This window comes from Neolamprologus brichardi, chromosome 22 (assembly GCF_056152115.1).
Source record: "Neolamprologus brichardi isolate AB-2024 chromosome 22, ASM5615211v1, whole genome shotgun sequence".
NCBI lineage: Eukaryota > Metazoa > Chordata > Actinopteri > Cichliformes > Cichlidae > Neolamprologus > Neolamprologus brichardi.
Genome location: NC_142124.1, coordinates 4383995 through 4402399, shown reverse-complemented (window position 1 = coordinate 4402399; position 18405 = coordinate 4383995). Strand labels below are relative to the sequence as shown.

At 39.9% G+C, this 18405-nt stretch overlaps 1 protein-coding gene across 3 annotated transcripts in view; it reads left to right on the top strand.

Moving 5' to 3' along the window:
* Positions 1-18405, top strand: part of grin2da (glutamate receptor, ionotropic, N-methyl D-aspartate 2D, a) — a 316625-nt gene that overhangs the window by 250635 nt on the left and 47585 nt on the right. For all 3 annotated transcript variants that reach the window (XM_087834864.1, XM_087834866.1, XM_087834867.1), the window contains exons 11-12: positions 11162-11287; positions 14318-14430. In XM_087834864.1, coding sequence (XP_087690990.1) covers positions 11162-11287; positions 14318-14430 — 239 coding nt within the window. The remainder of the gene's footprint in view (positions 1-11161; positions 11288-14317; positions 14431-18405) is intronic.

Below are 18405 nucleotides of genomic sequence, written 5' to 3'. Positions count from 1 at the left end.
TAATTTGTGAGGAGCTTCTTAAGAGTTTCTGTGATACGGAGCCCCGCAGGGGACATGGGAGAAAAAAAAATTAAGACGGACTTTTGCGAGATCTCGCAAAAGTCCGTCTTAATTTTTTTTTAAGACGGACAAACTTGGGAAACTCACAAAAGTTTTAGCCGCATTCTTCGGAGGCCGCCAGCTCGAAGCCGACCGGGAGGTCGAGGCACGATGTGCCGGGAAAGCGGTGTTCCTCCCGGCTGTAGTAGGTCTCGACCTCCCGTTAGCTTCGAGCTAGTGGGTGTCAGATCTCCGAAAATGTCGGAGCACTTTTGCAAATATGTGATGTCATGTAAACGGAGCAGGTATCTGACATTTACACAACTACATTCACGCCTCAACATATCTTAAAAGTGTATTTTGTGACCCAGAAAGAGTAATATTACAACTAAGTAGCTGCCGCCATTGTTGGAATTCAACTTTGCGAGATCCCAAGTTTGTTTTGCGAGATCTCGCAAAAGTCCGTCTTAATTTTTTTTTCTCCCATGTCCCCTGCGGGGCTCCGTACTGTGAGCTTAGTGAATTCAGCTTCTCAAAAAAAATTCTGTGTGTGTGTGTGTTTGTGCTTCTACAAGTTAAAGTCAATAAAAGTGAGTGATGAACTATGTTATCTAATGTTCAAAGAGTACGTCACTGATTCAGCATTGCATTCTCAGCACTGTTGTCTCCAGGTGGGCATCTTATGAGCCAACAGGTGAAATTAAGCTGTATTTATTTTTCAAATGCAAGTTTAAATTAAATATTATAATATTTCATATTCCAATATTTCACTTTTCCCAAATGTTTGTTATCATTCAATATTAAGAAAAAAACATGATAAAGCAACAGTGTTACAGTTGTTAATATTACCTCCTATACAGGATTCAATCATTGTATTGGTATTAATATTACCAGAGACATTAAAACATATGAGGTAACTCTACTTCTACATGTGTGCTTCAAATGTGTAGTGGCAGGCAAACCTAATTGTACTTATCGTTTTCCTTGGCCTGCTGTATACATAATGCAGATTAGCATACCATTTACTGAAGTACTCTGGTGGGATGAGGCAGAGAAGGTGATCGTAATTGTTTGTGGCACTCTGGATTAAGCCGGTAATTATACCAAATTGTTGTGAAACTTTGTGCACATGCTATAGAATCAAATTAAATAACAACTACTTAAACGTGCGTTACAGCAATTCAGCGGTTTCTAATTGTGAGACCATACCAACACCATGGCTACCTGTGCATGCTGACCCGGTATCAGTGTTGAACTATAAGCTGTATTCCTTATCGTGAGCATTGGTGCATGAGGTAAAATCTCAAAAGAAATTAAGCAGATGAACTTTATTTGTGCACTTCATACTATAATGACATTACTGTGTTAACCCTTTAAGACCTACCATAGAACCAAGTCCGCCAGAGCTTATATTATATTTTTACATGCTGTAGTGCCATTTTTGGGAGCATTTCAAGTTGCTATACATCAATACAACCATTACAGCCTAGATTGTAATAATATGTATGAATTAAGTGCATAGTGATTACATAAATTGCAAAAAAGTGCAATAAACTACAAAAAAATTGAAAATCGTTTTTGTTTTTTTAACATATATTTCTAGTTAGAGAAATTTAAGAGGCTTATCCCTCAAAACTGTAAATACAAAAAAGTTGCACAAAATAGTTTCCCACCACAGGAAATTTATTTTGAGTGCCTTCATAGTTTTATTTTTGAAATACACCAATTTTTATACACTGCAGGAAAAACGAAAATAAATATTATAGTGCAAATTTGCAAAAAAGCATCATATGCATCAAAATAAACTATTTTCAGCAGTGCAATATGAGTCCTAAGCATCCCAGAAACGATACAGAAAGTCATAAAGTCAAAGATAACTTTTAAAAACACCAGTATAGGCTCATTGAGGCCCGGACCGTAAAAAACTACATTTCCGCGAAAATGACGTCACTTCCGGTTTCGGGCAGGTCATGGCAGACATGCGATCGTTCGCGCTGCCGTTTAATCCAATGTAGGAAGTGTTACAAACAGCTGACCGGATCGGCAAAGCGTGTTTCTGGAATATTATGTTTTTGTTGCTGCAAGCGCTTTTTATGCAGTTTTTGCAAAGCTATATGTGGAAGGAAACTGTGACCGAGGACAAGCTGATGGCATAAGATGTATGTACAACTCCTCAGGTTTCATATGCAAAAAAAAATATTGCGCTAGCTCACGTGGTTGCAGAGCTACCGGGATTTAAAAATAGTTACGCAAAACAGAGCGTGCCCGCTCCTACCGGTTTTAAAGGGTTAAATATGTCCTAACTGTGTCCATGTCCTATGCTGTTCAGCTTCTAACTGCATCAGCACTCAGTTTTATAATGTTGTTACCATTCTCACTAAAACAGACTCATGACATAAGACGACTTTTCTGGGTTATTCCCACTCTGGTTCTATAGAGAACTAGGGTCACCAGTTTGAATCTGTCTATTACTGCTGGGAACATGCTGGCAACCAAATTGAATTAATAATATTGTCACTTTACTTAACAACCACTGATAAAATGCCCTTGAGCAAAGCCGCATACACCTTATTAACCCAACGCTAGGTTCTTGTACTCCAGTGGTTCTGCTTGCTGGCACCAGTACCAGACTGTGGTTACACCTGGTGGCTTCCAGGTGTGAATATTAAAGAGGCCATATTTGAAAAAGAACACGTGTCTTGAATTGACTTTCCCTGTTTAAATTGTGAGGGACCAAGCAGCCAAAGCAAAGAGGACACAGGCAAAAACAAGTATCTTCAAAAAGGGTTTTCTTTATTTTAACCCTCAAAAAGTCCAAAATTAACAAAATTCAAAAACATAAAAGAGGTCAACTAAATATAACTCTACAAAAAGCAATTTCCAGAAACTTAAACAAAACAAAGTGAGACACTACGGAGCCCCGCAGGGGACATGGGAGAAAAAAAAATTAAGACGGACTTTTGCGAGATCTCGCAAAACAAACTCGGGATCTTCCCATTAGGTCGAAGCTAACGGGAGGTCGAGACCTACTACAGCCGGGAGGAACACCGCTTTCCCAGCACATCGTGCCTCGACCTCCCGGTCGGCTTCGAGCCAGCGTCTGAAGAATGCGGCTAAAACGTTTGTGAGATCTCGCAAAAGTTTTGCGAGATCCCGAGTTTGTTTTGCGAGATCTCGCAAAAGTTTTGCGAGATCCCGAGTTTGTTTTGCGAGATCTCGCAAAAGTCCGTCTTAATTTTTTTTCTCCCATGTCCCCTGCGGGGCTCCGTAAGACACAACTTAACTCACAAACTGACCTAATTACGAAGACACATGAGGGTAGCTTTTATAATGATTTGGCCAAACCATTTGAACACAATAGGGGGGGGAAACAAAAACACACTAATATTAACTAAGCACAGAATAGCCTAACTAAACCTAAAACACCCCTGCTCCTGATAAGCCCATGGTTGGTCCTGCTGAGCAGGCATTTTGTTCCCAGAGTCCTCAGCCACGCCTTTTGCCCAGACAGGAAACAGCCATCGCCCAAACCCAGGTAACTCAAAGAAAAAGAAACATAATTAATATAACAAAACATTTTAGAAAAACCACACAATGTTACTATGTGCGCGCCTCATAATACCAGTGTTAGGTTTAACCAAATGATTAATGAAGAAAACTGCAAAGCAAACTAATAAAGTAAAAAATGGACTAATTTACCCCTGTGTGGCTGATGCCATCGAAAAATGCACTCCTCTGCAAAATGGTGATGTAGCTGCTGGAAACCAAACATCACTGAGAGAGTACATAACTCAAAGCTAATAGCACTACAAAACCCAGCATATGCATGTCATCCATCCATCTTCATCCGCTTTATCCGAGGCCGGGTCGCGGGGGCAGCAGCCTAAGCAGAGAGGCCCAGACCTCCCTCTCCCCAGCCACCTCCTCCAGCTTATCCGGGGGAACACCAAGGCGCTCCCAGGCCAGCCGAGAAATATAATCTCTCCAGCGTGTCCTGGGTCTGCCCCGTGGCCTCCTCCCAGTGGGACATGCCTGGAACACCTCACCTAGGAGGCGCCCAGGAGGCATCCTTGTCAGATGCCCGAACCACCTCAGCTGGCTCCTTTCGATGTGGAGCAGCAGTGGCTCTACTCTGAACCCCTCCCGGATGGCCGAACTTCTCACCCTATCTCTAAGGGAGAGGCCAGCCACCCTTCTGAGGAAGCTCATTTCTGCCGCTTGTATCCGCGATCTCGTTCTTTCGGTCACTACCCACAGCTCGTGGCCATAGGTGGGGGTAGGGACGTAGATCGACCGGTAAATTGAGAGCTTCGCTTTTATACTCAGCTCCCTCTTCACCACGACGGACCGGTGCAGCGTCCGCATTACTGCAGCTGCAGCCCCAATCCGTCTGTCGATCTCCGGCTCCCTTCTCCCATCACTCGCGAACAAGACCCCGAGATACTTGAACTCCTCCACTTGGGGCAGGAACTCATCCCTGACCCGGAGTGGGCATGCATGTCATCGATAAGTGAAAGTGAAGTAAACCTGATCAAGTTCAACTTTGATTCAACTACACAAAGACACAAATACCTCCCGACACCTGCAGGTCAATAAATCCACTGCTGTGTCAAATCTGAACTCACAATTCCCCAAACTTTGCTTGTTCAGCGTTCGTTGCTGCTGAGTTTGAAAATGCCAAAAAATGTAATCAAACATATCGAATAACTTCCCTCAGAATATACTAAAGAGTAGCTCAGCACTGCTTCCAAAACTCACACGAAATGCTTTGAAATGGTTAAAGAAAAAACTCATTTGAAATGTCTCACAGATACACAAAAATGACTGGCTACATAATCATCATTGTTGTTTGTAATTCTTTAAACCCACTCGAGCATGGCAACACTGCTGCAGTTGTGCTGCTATTGTCACACAAATTAGCTGCTTTACATTTTGCTATCAATTTCTTTACGACCATAATTCTGTCCAATGACGCTGCAATAAATCCTCTTTTGTGTGGGCGCTTCAGCAAGGACCGTATTGATTCTTCATTGGTGCTACGCCAGGCACGTGTACATGAACTCTGCTTGTAGTTTCATTGCACTGTAGTCTGTCGTGCCTGTGAGGTGTTCCTAAAATTAGATATTACAAAGATTATTCTACTCAGTAGCATCATTTTCAGCATTCTGTTAATGACTGTTATTATGTACGCTCTCCTCCACTATAACACTAGACACAGAAAACAAAACAATCATTAAACCATTTTCTTTGTACAGGAAAAGTCATTCACAAAACAAGCAGACAACCAGTATTTATTTATTGGCTTTTGTTAAAAACGTCAGTGAGTGCCTTTCAAAATCAGAACGCGTCATTCAAAACTAGATTTAGAACCTGAAAAGAAATAAATTAATATAAAAATTCAAAAAAATTTGAAGAAAACATTTAAAGCGACCGTGGGCATCGGCTAGATTCAGCACAAATCCACCAAACGTGTCCATGCAGTCCAACTCTTGATTTAATTTAAAATCATTATAAATTTATATTTCATTGGCTCTTATGCAACTTTTATGTTGTTTTTGTGACACACAGTTTATTACATTATTAATCATCCATAATGTTGCATGGCAAACTTAAGAGGGTTTCACATATACTAAAATAAACTCAGCATTTATTTTCATTATAAAACTTTAATGTGGGTTGCAATGAATAATGTTTTATAACAAAAACAAACTATTGTTCTTTAGGCCTCCTTTTCCCCGAAACTGTTGTTCATCAATCTTTTTGTTCTTTCTCTCTAAATGACATTTTAAGGTTGAGGTTGCTTTATTGTCTCCCTAAAGCAGAAAACTGTTTTGGATGAAAGGAACTGCTGCATGAAACCAGATATTACTAAACATCACAATAAAAACATATTAAATGGGCGCACATAAAAAAAACAACATCTGAGCAAAGAAGCTGTTTGCACTGTCAACCGTAAACCGATGCAAACATGCACATCTTCATACATAAATTACAGGCACCAACACCTCTCGCTCTCCATGTTTAACAGCACACATGCGATTGGTAAAAGACGCAGTTATCTTGGAGCCTCCCTGCTGCTCCTGAAGGACTTGTTCTTTAATAAATGTAACTGTCAGGTGGACAAATTGTTTCAAACGACTGTGTTTAAACAGAGGAACCTTGTGCACACATACTGTAGTTACACACTTGGGAAGAAAGATGAAATCCTCGCTCTCCAAAATGATCTTATTTGCAGGCAGTTCTGTATGTCATTCAGGATAGTCAAACAAAGATTAGTTTGCAAATATTAAACATTATCAATGTGCTTTAAACAACTTGCGTTTTTCACCTATTCATACAAGCATTTCTTTCTGTGCCTAAGTGCTTTCCGTCACTGCCTTGCCCAAGGATATTTGGCATGTCTATTGGAACGGCCAGGGATCAAACCACCAACCTTCCTGTTAGTTGATGACCCACATCCACCCCACCTAAAGCACGCCATCTGAAACTGATTAGGTCAGATATAGCATGAAAAGAAGCTGGTGTGGAGTTGGGTTGCAAAGTAGCTTGCAGATGCATAGCAACATAGGCAGACTAAAGCAGCTTAAACCACACTCCCAAATGGAATTTGTCATTTAACCCTTTAAAACCGGTCAGAGCGGACACGCTCCGTTTTGCGTAACTATTTTTAAATCCCGGTAGCACTGTAACCACGTGAGCTAGCGCAATATTTCTTTTTGCATATGAAACCGGAGGAGTTGTACTTACATCTTATGCCATCAGCTTGTCCTCGGTCACAGTTTCCTTCCACATATAGCTTTGCAAAAACTGCATAAAAAGCACTTGCAGCAACAAAAACATAATATTCCAGAAACACGCTTTGCCAATCCGATCAGCTGTTCATAACACTTCCTATATTGGATTAGACGTCAGCGCGAACTATCGCATGTCCGCCGTGACCTGCCCGAAACCGGAAGTGATGTCATTTTCGCGGAAATGTCGTTTTTTACCATCAAGGCCTCATGAGCCTATACTGGTGTTTTTAAAAGTTATCTTTGACTTTATGACTTTCTGTGTCGTTTCTGGGAAGCTTAGGACTCATATTGCACTGCTGGAAATAGTTTATTTTGATGCACATGCTGCTTTTTTGCAAATTTGCATTATAATATTTATTTTCGTTTTTCCTGCAGTATATAAAAATTGGTGTATTTCAAAAATAAAACTATGAAGACACTCAAAATAAATTTCCTGTGGTGGGAAACTATTTTGTGCAACTTTTTTGTATTTACAGTTTTGAGGGATAAGCCTCTTAAATTTCTCTAACTAGAAATATATGTTAAAAAACAAAAACGATTTTCCATTTTTTTGTAGTTTATTGTACTTTTTTGCAATTTATGTAATTACTATGCACTTAATGCAGACATATTATTAAAATTTAGGCTGTAATGGTTGTATTGATGTATAGCAACTTGAAATGCTCCCAAAAATGGCTCCACAGCATGTAAAAATATAATATAAGCTCTGGCGGACTTGGTTCTATGGCAGGTCTTAAAGGGTTAAAGTTGTGTAATCTGAGCCATCAGATGATATGGGCTGACACTGACATCAGCTCTCTTGCTGTGATTTCAGCTAAGCTTGACTTTGTGCCTGCTTGTACGAGCATTAAGCTCGATTAAAATTCAGGCCTCCTTGTGATTATGATGCATATCTAGTTTGATGCTTTTTGTGTTAAAAATCTATCCTCCGTGCATGATTTTGAAAATGTTTCTACCAAAATTTAATAAAAAGAAAAAGATTATCATAAACAGAATGAAATGAAATTATTATTCAATTTAACAATGAAAACCTAGCTGAAATGATAATGCATCATCGCAGTCCTTGTGGCACACGGGTTGGCAGCCCGTGCAGCCTTAAAAGCATATTAACCCTGTCTGGCAGTAAGTTTAATGGATAATCCTGAGCCTCTCCACCTGCTCCCTCGCTGTGTGTCTCTCTGCACGGGAGCCACAGCTAAAAGCCTCGTATATAAACAGCGCTCGTTACTCTTTGGTATGTCAGCACACAGTCACGTTTGATTTAGCATCTCATCCTGGAAGTAACACAAGGAGAGACTAAAGTGTTGATGAGGCGACCCGGTAGCTCAGCCCATCGCTCCGGTGCTGTTTGATTAGTGTTACATCTGCCAATGTCGGTCTAGGCAGCAAATCCCTCACTAATTTGGCAAATCTCAGGAGAATCTGCTTGTTTCCTCTGCCGGCAGTTAGACTAGCACCCATTACTTGATATGAGGAGAGACAATTTCCTCCTGTCTACATCCAGACGTCTAACAATTTAATACAAGACTGCTCATTTGCTGTGTCATGCAGCTACACAGTGGCAAAAACACAAAGTGTCAATGTGTAAATTATTCAGCACACATTTCTTTTCCTGAAATGTATAATACACGGATGCTCGCTCCATATTCATGGACACAATAAAAACATTAAAATCAAATCCCTGACTCGGACTTTAGATGTTTTATATTATTTTTGATTAAAATATTTACATCCCATTCAATGTTTCATCACTTCTGTGATCCCTCCTGCTTTGAGATATGTTTTTTCTCTCATTACGATTTATGTTTTGGTTGAATTTACTATGAATCTGAGCTGACACAGAATAGAACCAACAATAGAATGACCTACAGTAGCTTTGTTTTACTATCTTGGTTTCTATTTTTCTCTGTAATTTTCAAAATGTTCAAATGCAGTCTCCAAAAAGTTGATTCTGTTCATCTGGACGTAGCGTTTTGTGGGAGAAACATTTCGTCACTCATCCAAGTGACTTCTTCAGTCTCAGCTGACTGCAGGTTTCAATATTATAAACAGTACATTTGCATAATGACTGAAACCAGCCCACTGAAGGAACAATGGGCTGGGAGGTCAGTTCCTTAATCTTAATTATGCAAATTCTCATGACCATTGATTAACAACCACTGACCAAAACCCACTGATCAAAGACCACTGATCAATGGCCATGAGTACCATTCACAGAGAGTTGGGGGATGGCTGCAATCACAGCATTGTAAGATTTCACCATCTTTCGCCATCTTCATCTTACCATCAAGACGTTCAAATTAGGGGTGGGTTTTTATAATCGATTTATCGATTAAAATCGATTCTGGCTTGGATAACGTAAAATGGATTCATTAAAATCCTGAATCGATTTTTTAATATAAATTTATTTTGCCCGAAATGACAGAATCTCAGGTGAAATCTCACAAAATTTCAACAACCACCAAACAGCTAAGACAGTAAATGAGAGCAGGAACATGGATTCTGCATAAAGACGTAAACACACAGCGCGACCCGCGGATCAGAATCAGTGAGATGTCGCCTTTCTCACAGTCGGGGCTGAAAGCCGACAGCTCGCTGATTCTGATCTGTCGGCGGGTCCGCGCTTTGTGCTCACGCCCTTTATGCGCCGATTCTAAAGCTGTTAGTTTGATGTCTCTACAAACATTATTGACCGAACCAGCAGCAAAAGAAGATCCAAACTAGGCTTCACATAAACATCGTCATGAATTCACTCTGACTTTTAATGTTTTGCTCCGACCACGATGCACAGCTCTCTCTCTCTCTCTCTCTCTCTGTACTGTTTTCTTCATTATTTGCTTGCTTGTTACGCACAAGTCTACCGTTGTTTACAGGCTGTTGGCGGCTGGTTTTTTTTTTTTTCGTTTTACTTACTTCTGAAAAGAAAACCTAATTTCTGCCGTTCAATACTGACCAAATTTAAACTTTTTAAAATTATGCAAAATGCAAAACGCTAAGCCGTGTCTCTAATAAAACCGCTGTAACTTCAGAGGTGATGTTCATAAATTGATTAATGGTTTTCTTTCATTATTGATGTACTGCAGAATATTTTTATAAAATCGCAGGCCAGGAAAATCACCTTCATGTTTTTCTGTTTTATCTTTAGCTACTTTGACACAAAGGCCTCTGCTGTGACGCTCACACCTTTGATAAAGTCTTGTGGTTGTCAGCTTCCTTTTTATAGATACAAAAATATGTAAATGTACTGATCTGAATTATAATATTTCTGACTGTCAAAATTTCCCAGATTCAAATCGAATTGAATCGAATCGAATCAAATTAAATCTAATCGAATTAAATCGAATCGTGGATCGAATCGATTCGGGACCTTGTGAATCGGAATTGAATCGATTCTAGAAATCAGTGACGATACCCAGCCCTAGTTCAAATGCAGTCTTTTTACAAAGGCAAAAAAAGCTCAGTTGTACCAGTGGTAAGGTCACGCTTGGAGCTTGACACTCTGCTGTGTCTGAGTATTTCATGGTAAAAGGATCAAGCTCGTGTGTAAATTAATATGGAGCGAGCCATAACTGCAATTTCAATGGCTACTGGGATGTGAAAACTGTGTGTACTGTATAGAGTCGATAAAACCCTGTAAAAAGTTCCATTACTTTGCACCAAAATATAGTTTAAAAAGTTTTTTTTTCACTTGCAGGTTGGGGCAGCATGGTGGTTAGCACTGTTACCTCAAAGCAAGAAGGTCCTGGGTTCAATTCCACTATCAGATCAAACCGTGTGGAGTTTGCATGTTCTCATTTGCGTGGATTCTCCCAGCTTCCTCCCACAGTCCAAAGACACTCTTAATGGGGATAGGTTAATTGAAGGGTGTACCCTGCCTCTCGCCCTAAGTCAGTTGGGATAGGCTCCAGTGCCACCTGCGACCTTGAAAAGGATGGATGCAGGTTGTACTTGTACTACAGAGTGCTGACGCTATGATTGTGTGTAGCTCATCCCAGCAAACTATCAAACAACTTCTCTTTGTCGCTGCCTTACGATGCCTCTTGTTTATATCAGGTTCACCGTGACATTTAGAAACGTGCAATGAAAAGTTTTTGTTTGCTAGTTTAGAACAAGTGATTTAAGTAACCCCGTGTGCTAATCCTAACCCTGCATCAGAAACAGTTGGTGCATGGGATGACAAGGGTCTTCTCAAACCTATAGTTGTTAGGCATCAATCTCTGTTCACTGTCCACACAGATTCCCATTTTATGAAGTGGTAATTAGTAAATGTCAGGAAAACTTCCTAAAGTTTTCCTATTCGTTCTTGTGTGTGTGTTGGTGTGTTGCAGAGCCCTACAGCCCAGCGGTGTGGGTGATGATGTTTGTGATGTGCCTGTCGGTCGTGGCTGTCACCGTCTTCATCTTCGAGTTCTTCAGCCCCGTGGGATACAACCGCAGCCTGCAGAGCGCTAAGAGTAAGTGACGGAGTCGCTCCAGTGTCTGCACGCCAATCAACCCACCACCACTGCTCATTTCACAGCATTATTACCAACTTGTCACTTTGTCAGTTATGTAAGCGAGGGGGGGCTGATTTGAGGAGGGTGTTTGTCCAAATTATTATAATTAAGCGTTCCGCTTTTTTTTTTTGACTGCACATGATTCAAAACAATCACTTCACACCCACAATGTGGCTTATTTAATAATAATGAAACAAACGCCGACTGCGTGGTGGTGGTTGATGTTGACGTCTTTACAGTACTTGTCACTTCACCATTATTGCAACGATTTACTGTGTGCGTCTCTGCCCAGACACATTTATTTTTAATTAGAACCTGTTGTTCTTTATGTTTTAATAAACTGACACAAGTAGAAGTGAACTCATTTTATGTGACAGGTAGATGTCTGCGCACGCTCGTCATTTTTCTTTCTTCTGTATCAAACCGCTTCAAGCATGTTTAAATCTTATTCTTATCTTATTATATAATCGTATTGTGCATCTCTGTCGTCCTCTTTTTTTCCAACATTTCCAGGGTGTCAAACACTAGTGTCGTGTCAGAAGCTGCCAGCTTCCCAGAAATACAAAACCTTGACACACTGACCATTGCAATGGTAGATAGTATAAGACGTACTATATAGCATTCCCAGGGCTCGCAAAATTTCAAAATCCCTGGTAGCCTTTCGGGCACGGACTCTTCAGTTTTTGGTAGCCCAAAATAAATTTAAGTAGCCCGAATAAAAAAGAGAGCAATTTTTGATTGATGTTTTGTTTCCTGTTTTGTTTCTGTTACAATATTATACATTAAAGTATAATATTGTAACGGAAACAAAACATTAATCAAAAAATTGTTGAACACAGTTCGCGCGATTGCAAAGTGAAAGCAAAAAACAAGCGCAAATTCAAACGCGATTTCAATATGTCACATATTGACAGTGGCTCACCGATGCCAATGACATAATTACCCAGCTACATTTCCGAAAGAATGCAAAAGCATTGACATATATTTTTCCTTCCTATGACAGCCGACGGGCAGGGCAGAGATAGATTTTGGTAGCCCGACTGGAAAAATCGCTAGCCCGGGCTAGCGATTTTGCGAGCCCTGAGTCCTTTTTTTTCCAAGAGCATAAAGCTCATGGAAGGGTTGGTGTTGACCTACTTCACCAGTTTGGTAGCTAGACGATGGTCCACTTTGGGATCTTTTAACATGCTTTTTGCTTTCCTTGCTACTTAGTCCGAGTTAATCACCAGATTTAGGAAAATATTATGGTCCCTGCACATTAAACATTTAAAAGTACTGTTTGAGTTTAAGGAGGACCTATATGTGATGAGTTCACACTTCAGTGGCTTTGACAAAACAGTAACATATTATCCATTCTATGACTTAAATACGTCAAATTAACTTCCACTTCACTCAAATATAATACACTTTAAAGTGTAAAGACACTATAAAGTGCCTCGTGTGCTTAATTTGTGCACTCATTACTTGAAGAAAAGGTACTTCAGATACTTCAAAGTAATCTCCACACATCTGTACCACATTTACATACTGACTGTGTTTCCATAAACGTGCAGCTTCACCTTTAATGTTGAACAATGAGCTATAGTCAGGGCCTTTTTGTTCTTTTATTTCTCATCCTTCTGAGACTTCACAGCACAGCGATTCACAGCGTAATGACCTTACATTCAACACGAGGGTGTGTACTGCCAGGCTTAATAACTTTAAATAAGTCCTCTTCTCAGTTACGTCTGTTTGAACTTTCAACATGAGACGTTTCTTAGATCACTGCAGGGCAGCTGGTCCATACAATCACTGCAACTCAGCGTGTTAATGTTGACATTCTGTGTTGTCACAGCAACAGCGTCCACATGTCTAATTTCTACTTTAATTTCAAAGTCTTGGCTCTGTTCCTGTATTTCCAATTAAAAGTCTTAAAGCAACAGTGGACTGTGACTATTCAGATAACAACGTGCTTCTGTTTGCTAGCATTACCTGATTTTAGGCAAATATTTCATTCACAATGTCACCAAGGCCACACAGTTACGCGCTGCTCTTTAATGGCGGTTAACCAAACTATTATGAAACCAACTAGTTTCTGTCCTTGAAGCATCTTGGAATTATTTTTAAGTACAGAATACTTTCAATAGTGTTCTGTAACTTTTGAAATACTTTTCATATAATAACAATAATAATGGATTGCATTTATATAGCGCTTTTCAAGGCACCCAAAGCGCTTTACAATTCCACTATTCATTCACTCTCACATTCACACACTGGTGGAGGCAGCTACGGTTGTAGCCACAGCTAGATCGAACCGGCGACCTTCCGGTTACAGATGCGCTTCCCAACCCACTGAGCCACGGTCGCCCCAAACCAAATATAAAACTGTTTCTTCTGCATCTCATTGTCTTGAAAATTCCCGTTGGATCAGTCCTGCCCCACAGAACCTCCACTACTTGTTACCTGTTGGCTTTGCTTTCTGTGAAACCACAAAAGACTAAATTTTACCCAGAACCATGAACCTGGACCTCAGCAATGATCTTAAGTGACTAAAAGGACATAAAGGAAATCTTTATGAATGAAAATATGGGAAATATTTATACTTCTATTACCACTGCTAGTAGTAGTTATAGAGGATGATAGTACATGCTATAGAATATTTCCTCTGTGGCAGCGGTGCTGAATCAGCCTGTTAGAGATGGTGCACCACTGCCTGCCAATAAATGGTGCAAAGGCTACTCAGGATTATCCATCAAGGATAACAGTTCTCCGTATGGATGTGAGCACCATGTCACAAATATTAATGTCTTTGTTGCTACTCTAAGAGTGATGTGTTTCTTCCTAAGAGCATACATTTGGATATTTAAGTCATCTCTTAATATTTCTTTGAAAATAGCTTTTTTCCCCCCAACTCTGGCCTTAATTCATCACTCAGTAAAATTTCCAGTAATGTCTTAAACAGGTATTACTTTCCTTCATAAACACACTGTCTGTCTGTCTGTTTCTCAGAGTCAGGGGGATCTAAGTTCACCATAGGGAAATCTGTCTGGCTGCTCTGGGCTCTGGTCTTCAATAACTCTGTGCCTGTGGAGAATCCCAGAGGAACCACCAGCAAGATCATGGTAAATTTAGTCAAATGGCTGTGTTTTTTATTTTGTTTTAAATTTATTAATTGTGTGAATGACTCATCAAACTAGAGCATCGATTACAGTCAACTCCAGGTCCAGTATTTATTGGTCAATTTTAACCATTTTAATCGTTTTAATAGCAAAAACTTTAGCACCTGCCAAATCAATCATTTGGGACAATTCTTTAAAAAAATCCACTGACCAGCTCAGTAGGAGCAAACAGCTGGAATGACCACAGAAGAGCAATAAAATTCATGTCCATTAAATTTGTTCCATGTTTAAGGAAAATAGCTTCATAGCATCCAACCAAGTCAAGAACATTCTCGAGAAGGACGTTTTATCATCATCACGGTCTACAATGAGCAGGTGACTTCATGATTACAGAGGACGTACAACCAAGTGGAGTAGCACAGTTTTGCAGTGGTTGCCTCACAGCGAGAACGTCCTGGATTTGAATTCATGTCCTCCTCATACTCGGGTGGGTTTTTTCTGAGAGCTCCAGTTTTCTCCACATTACAAAGTTTGAGCTACTTGGCAATTCTAAATTAGTCATAGGTGTGATTGTGTCAGTGGTTGTTTATGTCTCTGTACATGGACTGCCAATCTGTCCAGGGTGTACCTGTGTGACAGCTGGGCTAGATTCCAGATCCTGAGCTGGGTATGCAGAAGAAAATTGATACAACAATGTATAAATCACTAGTTAAGCACAAGAACAAGAAGACCAGATTGCACTTTGCCAGAAAACACATAAAAGAGCCTGCAGAGTTCTGGAAAAGATTCTTTGGACAGATGAACATAAGATTAGAGATCAGAAAGTAAAGTAAGGAGAGAAAGAGCTCATGATCCAAAACATAGCACGTCCTCTGTCAGACACAGTGGAGGGAATGTTGTGCTGTTAGTCTTTATTGGCTGTAACTGCTAATAAAAGTAGCAGGATGAATTCTGAAGTGTACAGGGTTGTACTCCGAATGCTGGCAAACAGTGCAAATGGATAGTGAACTAAAGCATACTGGGAAAACCCAAGAGTTTCTTAAGGCAATGGAATGTGAGATGAGAAATGGGATTTTAACCAAAGCGCTAAAATTTATTCAGTTTTATAAAACCAAAGGTCGACAGAGAAAGAGCAACTGAAGGTGAGTGCAGGGAAGGTCTTTACTGCAGCCACCCTCAGGAGGTAACACAGCGTTTGGAGATGGCCACAGGTTCTAAACTTTAGTGCGTCATTGAATACAAAGGATTTTCATACTTGATTTTCATTAAGTATTAAAAATAGGGATGCAACGATACCAATTTTTTCAAACCGATACGATACCAATACTTGGATCTGAGTACTTGCCGATACAGAGTACAAAAACCGATACTTCTACCACACACACACACACACACACACAAATACAATTAATTGGAAGACAGGTTTTATTATATTCCCTGCCGATAAAAAATAAAATCTTAATAAAAATGCCCACAAAAATTTCAAGTGAAAAATAAGCACTTCTGTTAAATTATTGCAGAGTCTCCACATTGTAATTTTACAAAATATCACTGAACTATTGGCACTGTCTGGGCGGTTGGGAATTTCATATCGCAGCTCGAGTATGCTGAGAAGACGGTGCAATCCTATGTTTTCCACGACCGGCATTGGCTGGTCATCCAGAGCGATAAAATGAGTCAGAGCCTCATTGACTCATGACATTTTTCATCGCTTTTCCAAAACCTGAGTTAAAGTTGGCTGTTCCGGTCCACACTGCTGACATTTTGTTTAGCCTAGCTACAGCAGCCTCCAGTTTCTCTTTTTTATCTGGAGCCGCCAGTCTCACTCGCCTAACCCTGTGCCTGTTTAGCGCGGGATGTCCCCCTAGTGGCCAATCTAAAAAACTACAACAGAAATGACAAGCCACCCTCTGATTAATGAAATAAGTTGGTATCGGTTCATGGTATCGGTTAACTTTTACGAGTATGAGTACACACACATTTTACAGTATCGGCCCCGATACCCGATACCAGTATCTGTATTGGGTACCGATACCGATACTGGTATCGGGTATCGGTGCATCCCTAATTAAAAACAATAATTTTGAGTGATGTTAATTTGTGGTGGTCTACAGAAGCAAAATGATAAAACTTCTATCTATTAACAAGCCTAAATTAACGATTTGTGAGTCAAAAGTAGTTCAACTTTCAAATGACTACATTCTCACCATCAAGCGAATACCTGTGTGACATCAAACTGTAGTCATTAAAAATGTCATGTTTCAGTGTAATCTGTGTCTACAAGACAATTATTTAACAGACTGTTTAGTCACTTGTTTCACCGTGGTGGTCCTTTCAGTACCTGCTGTTACTTTGGGCTTGCAATCTCTAATGCAGAGTAAAGCCACAGGAGGGGAAAACTCGAGGTGTATTTTGTTCGACTGCTTGCCCAAGTGCTTTTCAACAAAACCCCAATCATCTTAAGAGCTCATTAGCTGCTTGATAGGCTTCACAAAAGGGGGTTAGAGCAGAGAAGATGATTATTCAACATCGTATGTGTGCTTTTTTTTTTAACCTGGATTTAAAGTTAGTTGTATTTCAGCCTGCAGGTAAGAGTTATTAATGGTTTTCTTGCCCATCGAACCATTTCCTATGTTTAATTTAAGATTAAAAAATCCACTGAAGAGAAAACTGTGTATTTAAGGTTCCCCTTTAGCAGCACCAGCACTCTGTATCTGATATGTTTTTGCAACACTTGCCAGCCAAAATATTCTACGAGGCAACCACGTCTAATTAAAAGGAAAAAAGAACGAATGATTACAAGATAAATCCAATTTTAATGGAGGTTTATTTGCCAAATGACTTCCACTTCATTTTTCATACCTGCCTAAGCCTATTCAGGGTTATCAGTAAGTATCCCACTATGCACTGGAAGGATAATTGTCAACCATTTATTATTGATATTAACCATTTAAAGAGACAGTCCACAGCAGTCTGTCGTTCAAGCCTCCACTGAGGAGTTATATTTTTTAATTATGCTGATTTGCCACAGTTAGTAGGGGTGTGCATTTACTTTCTTAATCACTAAGAAAATTATGCAAATTAACTTTTGGCACAAACAGAGTACTGTGGAAACAAATAGTCCTATTCACCACAAATTGCAAGTGCAAATTTATTGCTCCGGCTAATCCACATCTCTGCTTCCTGGCTGAATGTCAGCATTCAACCATCTTATAGCAGTAAAAGCTCTTCTGTACGGCTAAATGTCTCCATACTGAATTGCCTAAAAAACCTTTTGAAGAATCGTATTAATTTGCTAAAGTAATTTGGGGTAGTTAATATATTTTGATTCCTTTCTCAGACAGCAATACTACAATGTGAAAACAGCGATTATCTGGTGAAAATCTAGTGTTTAAATAAAAACATAAAGAAATATTAACCTCACTTGTTGCAGTTCTCTCATAAAAGTCATAATCTTTATCTGATTTAATGTGGCGTCCATGCTCGTTAAGGGCTTTTTGTATACCTCTGCACCACTTCATGAAAACACACACACAAACTGACCCGGTGCGCCACCTTTAGGCCATGACAAACACTGCAAACTCTTCCTCTGAAGACTGTTGTTTGATTGTCGCTGGATTGTCGCTGCATATTTTACCAGGTCATATGATACCCACAGTGTTGGGAAGGTTACTTTTAAAATGTATTCCATTACAGATTACAGAATACATGCCCCAAAATGTATTCTGTAACGTATTCCGTTACGTTACTCAATGAGAGTAACGTATTCTGAATACTTTGGATTACTTAATATATTATCATGCTGTTTACAACTACATGAATGTACTATTGCTGTGATTTATTACTGTTACTGAAGGTCCGCGGCTCCGAACCGTAGTAAAGGGACCTCTGGCTAATACGGTGGGTTCTGTGTCGGGCTCGTAGCCGAAAACTAGCTTTACTTTGTTGTCTGGGTCACTTTGCTAGCGAGAGACAGAG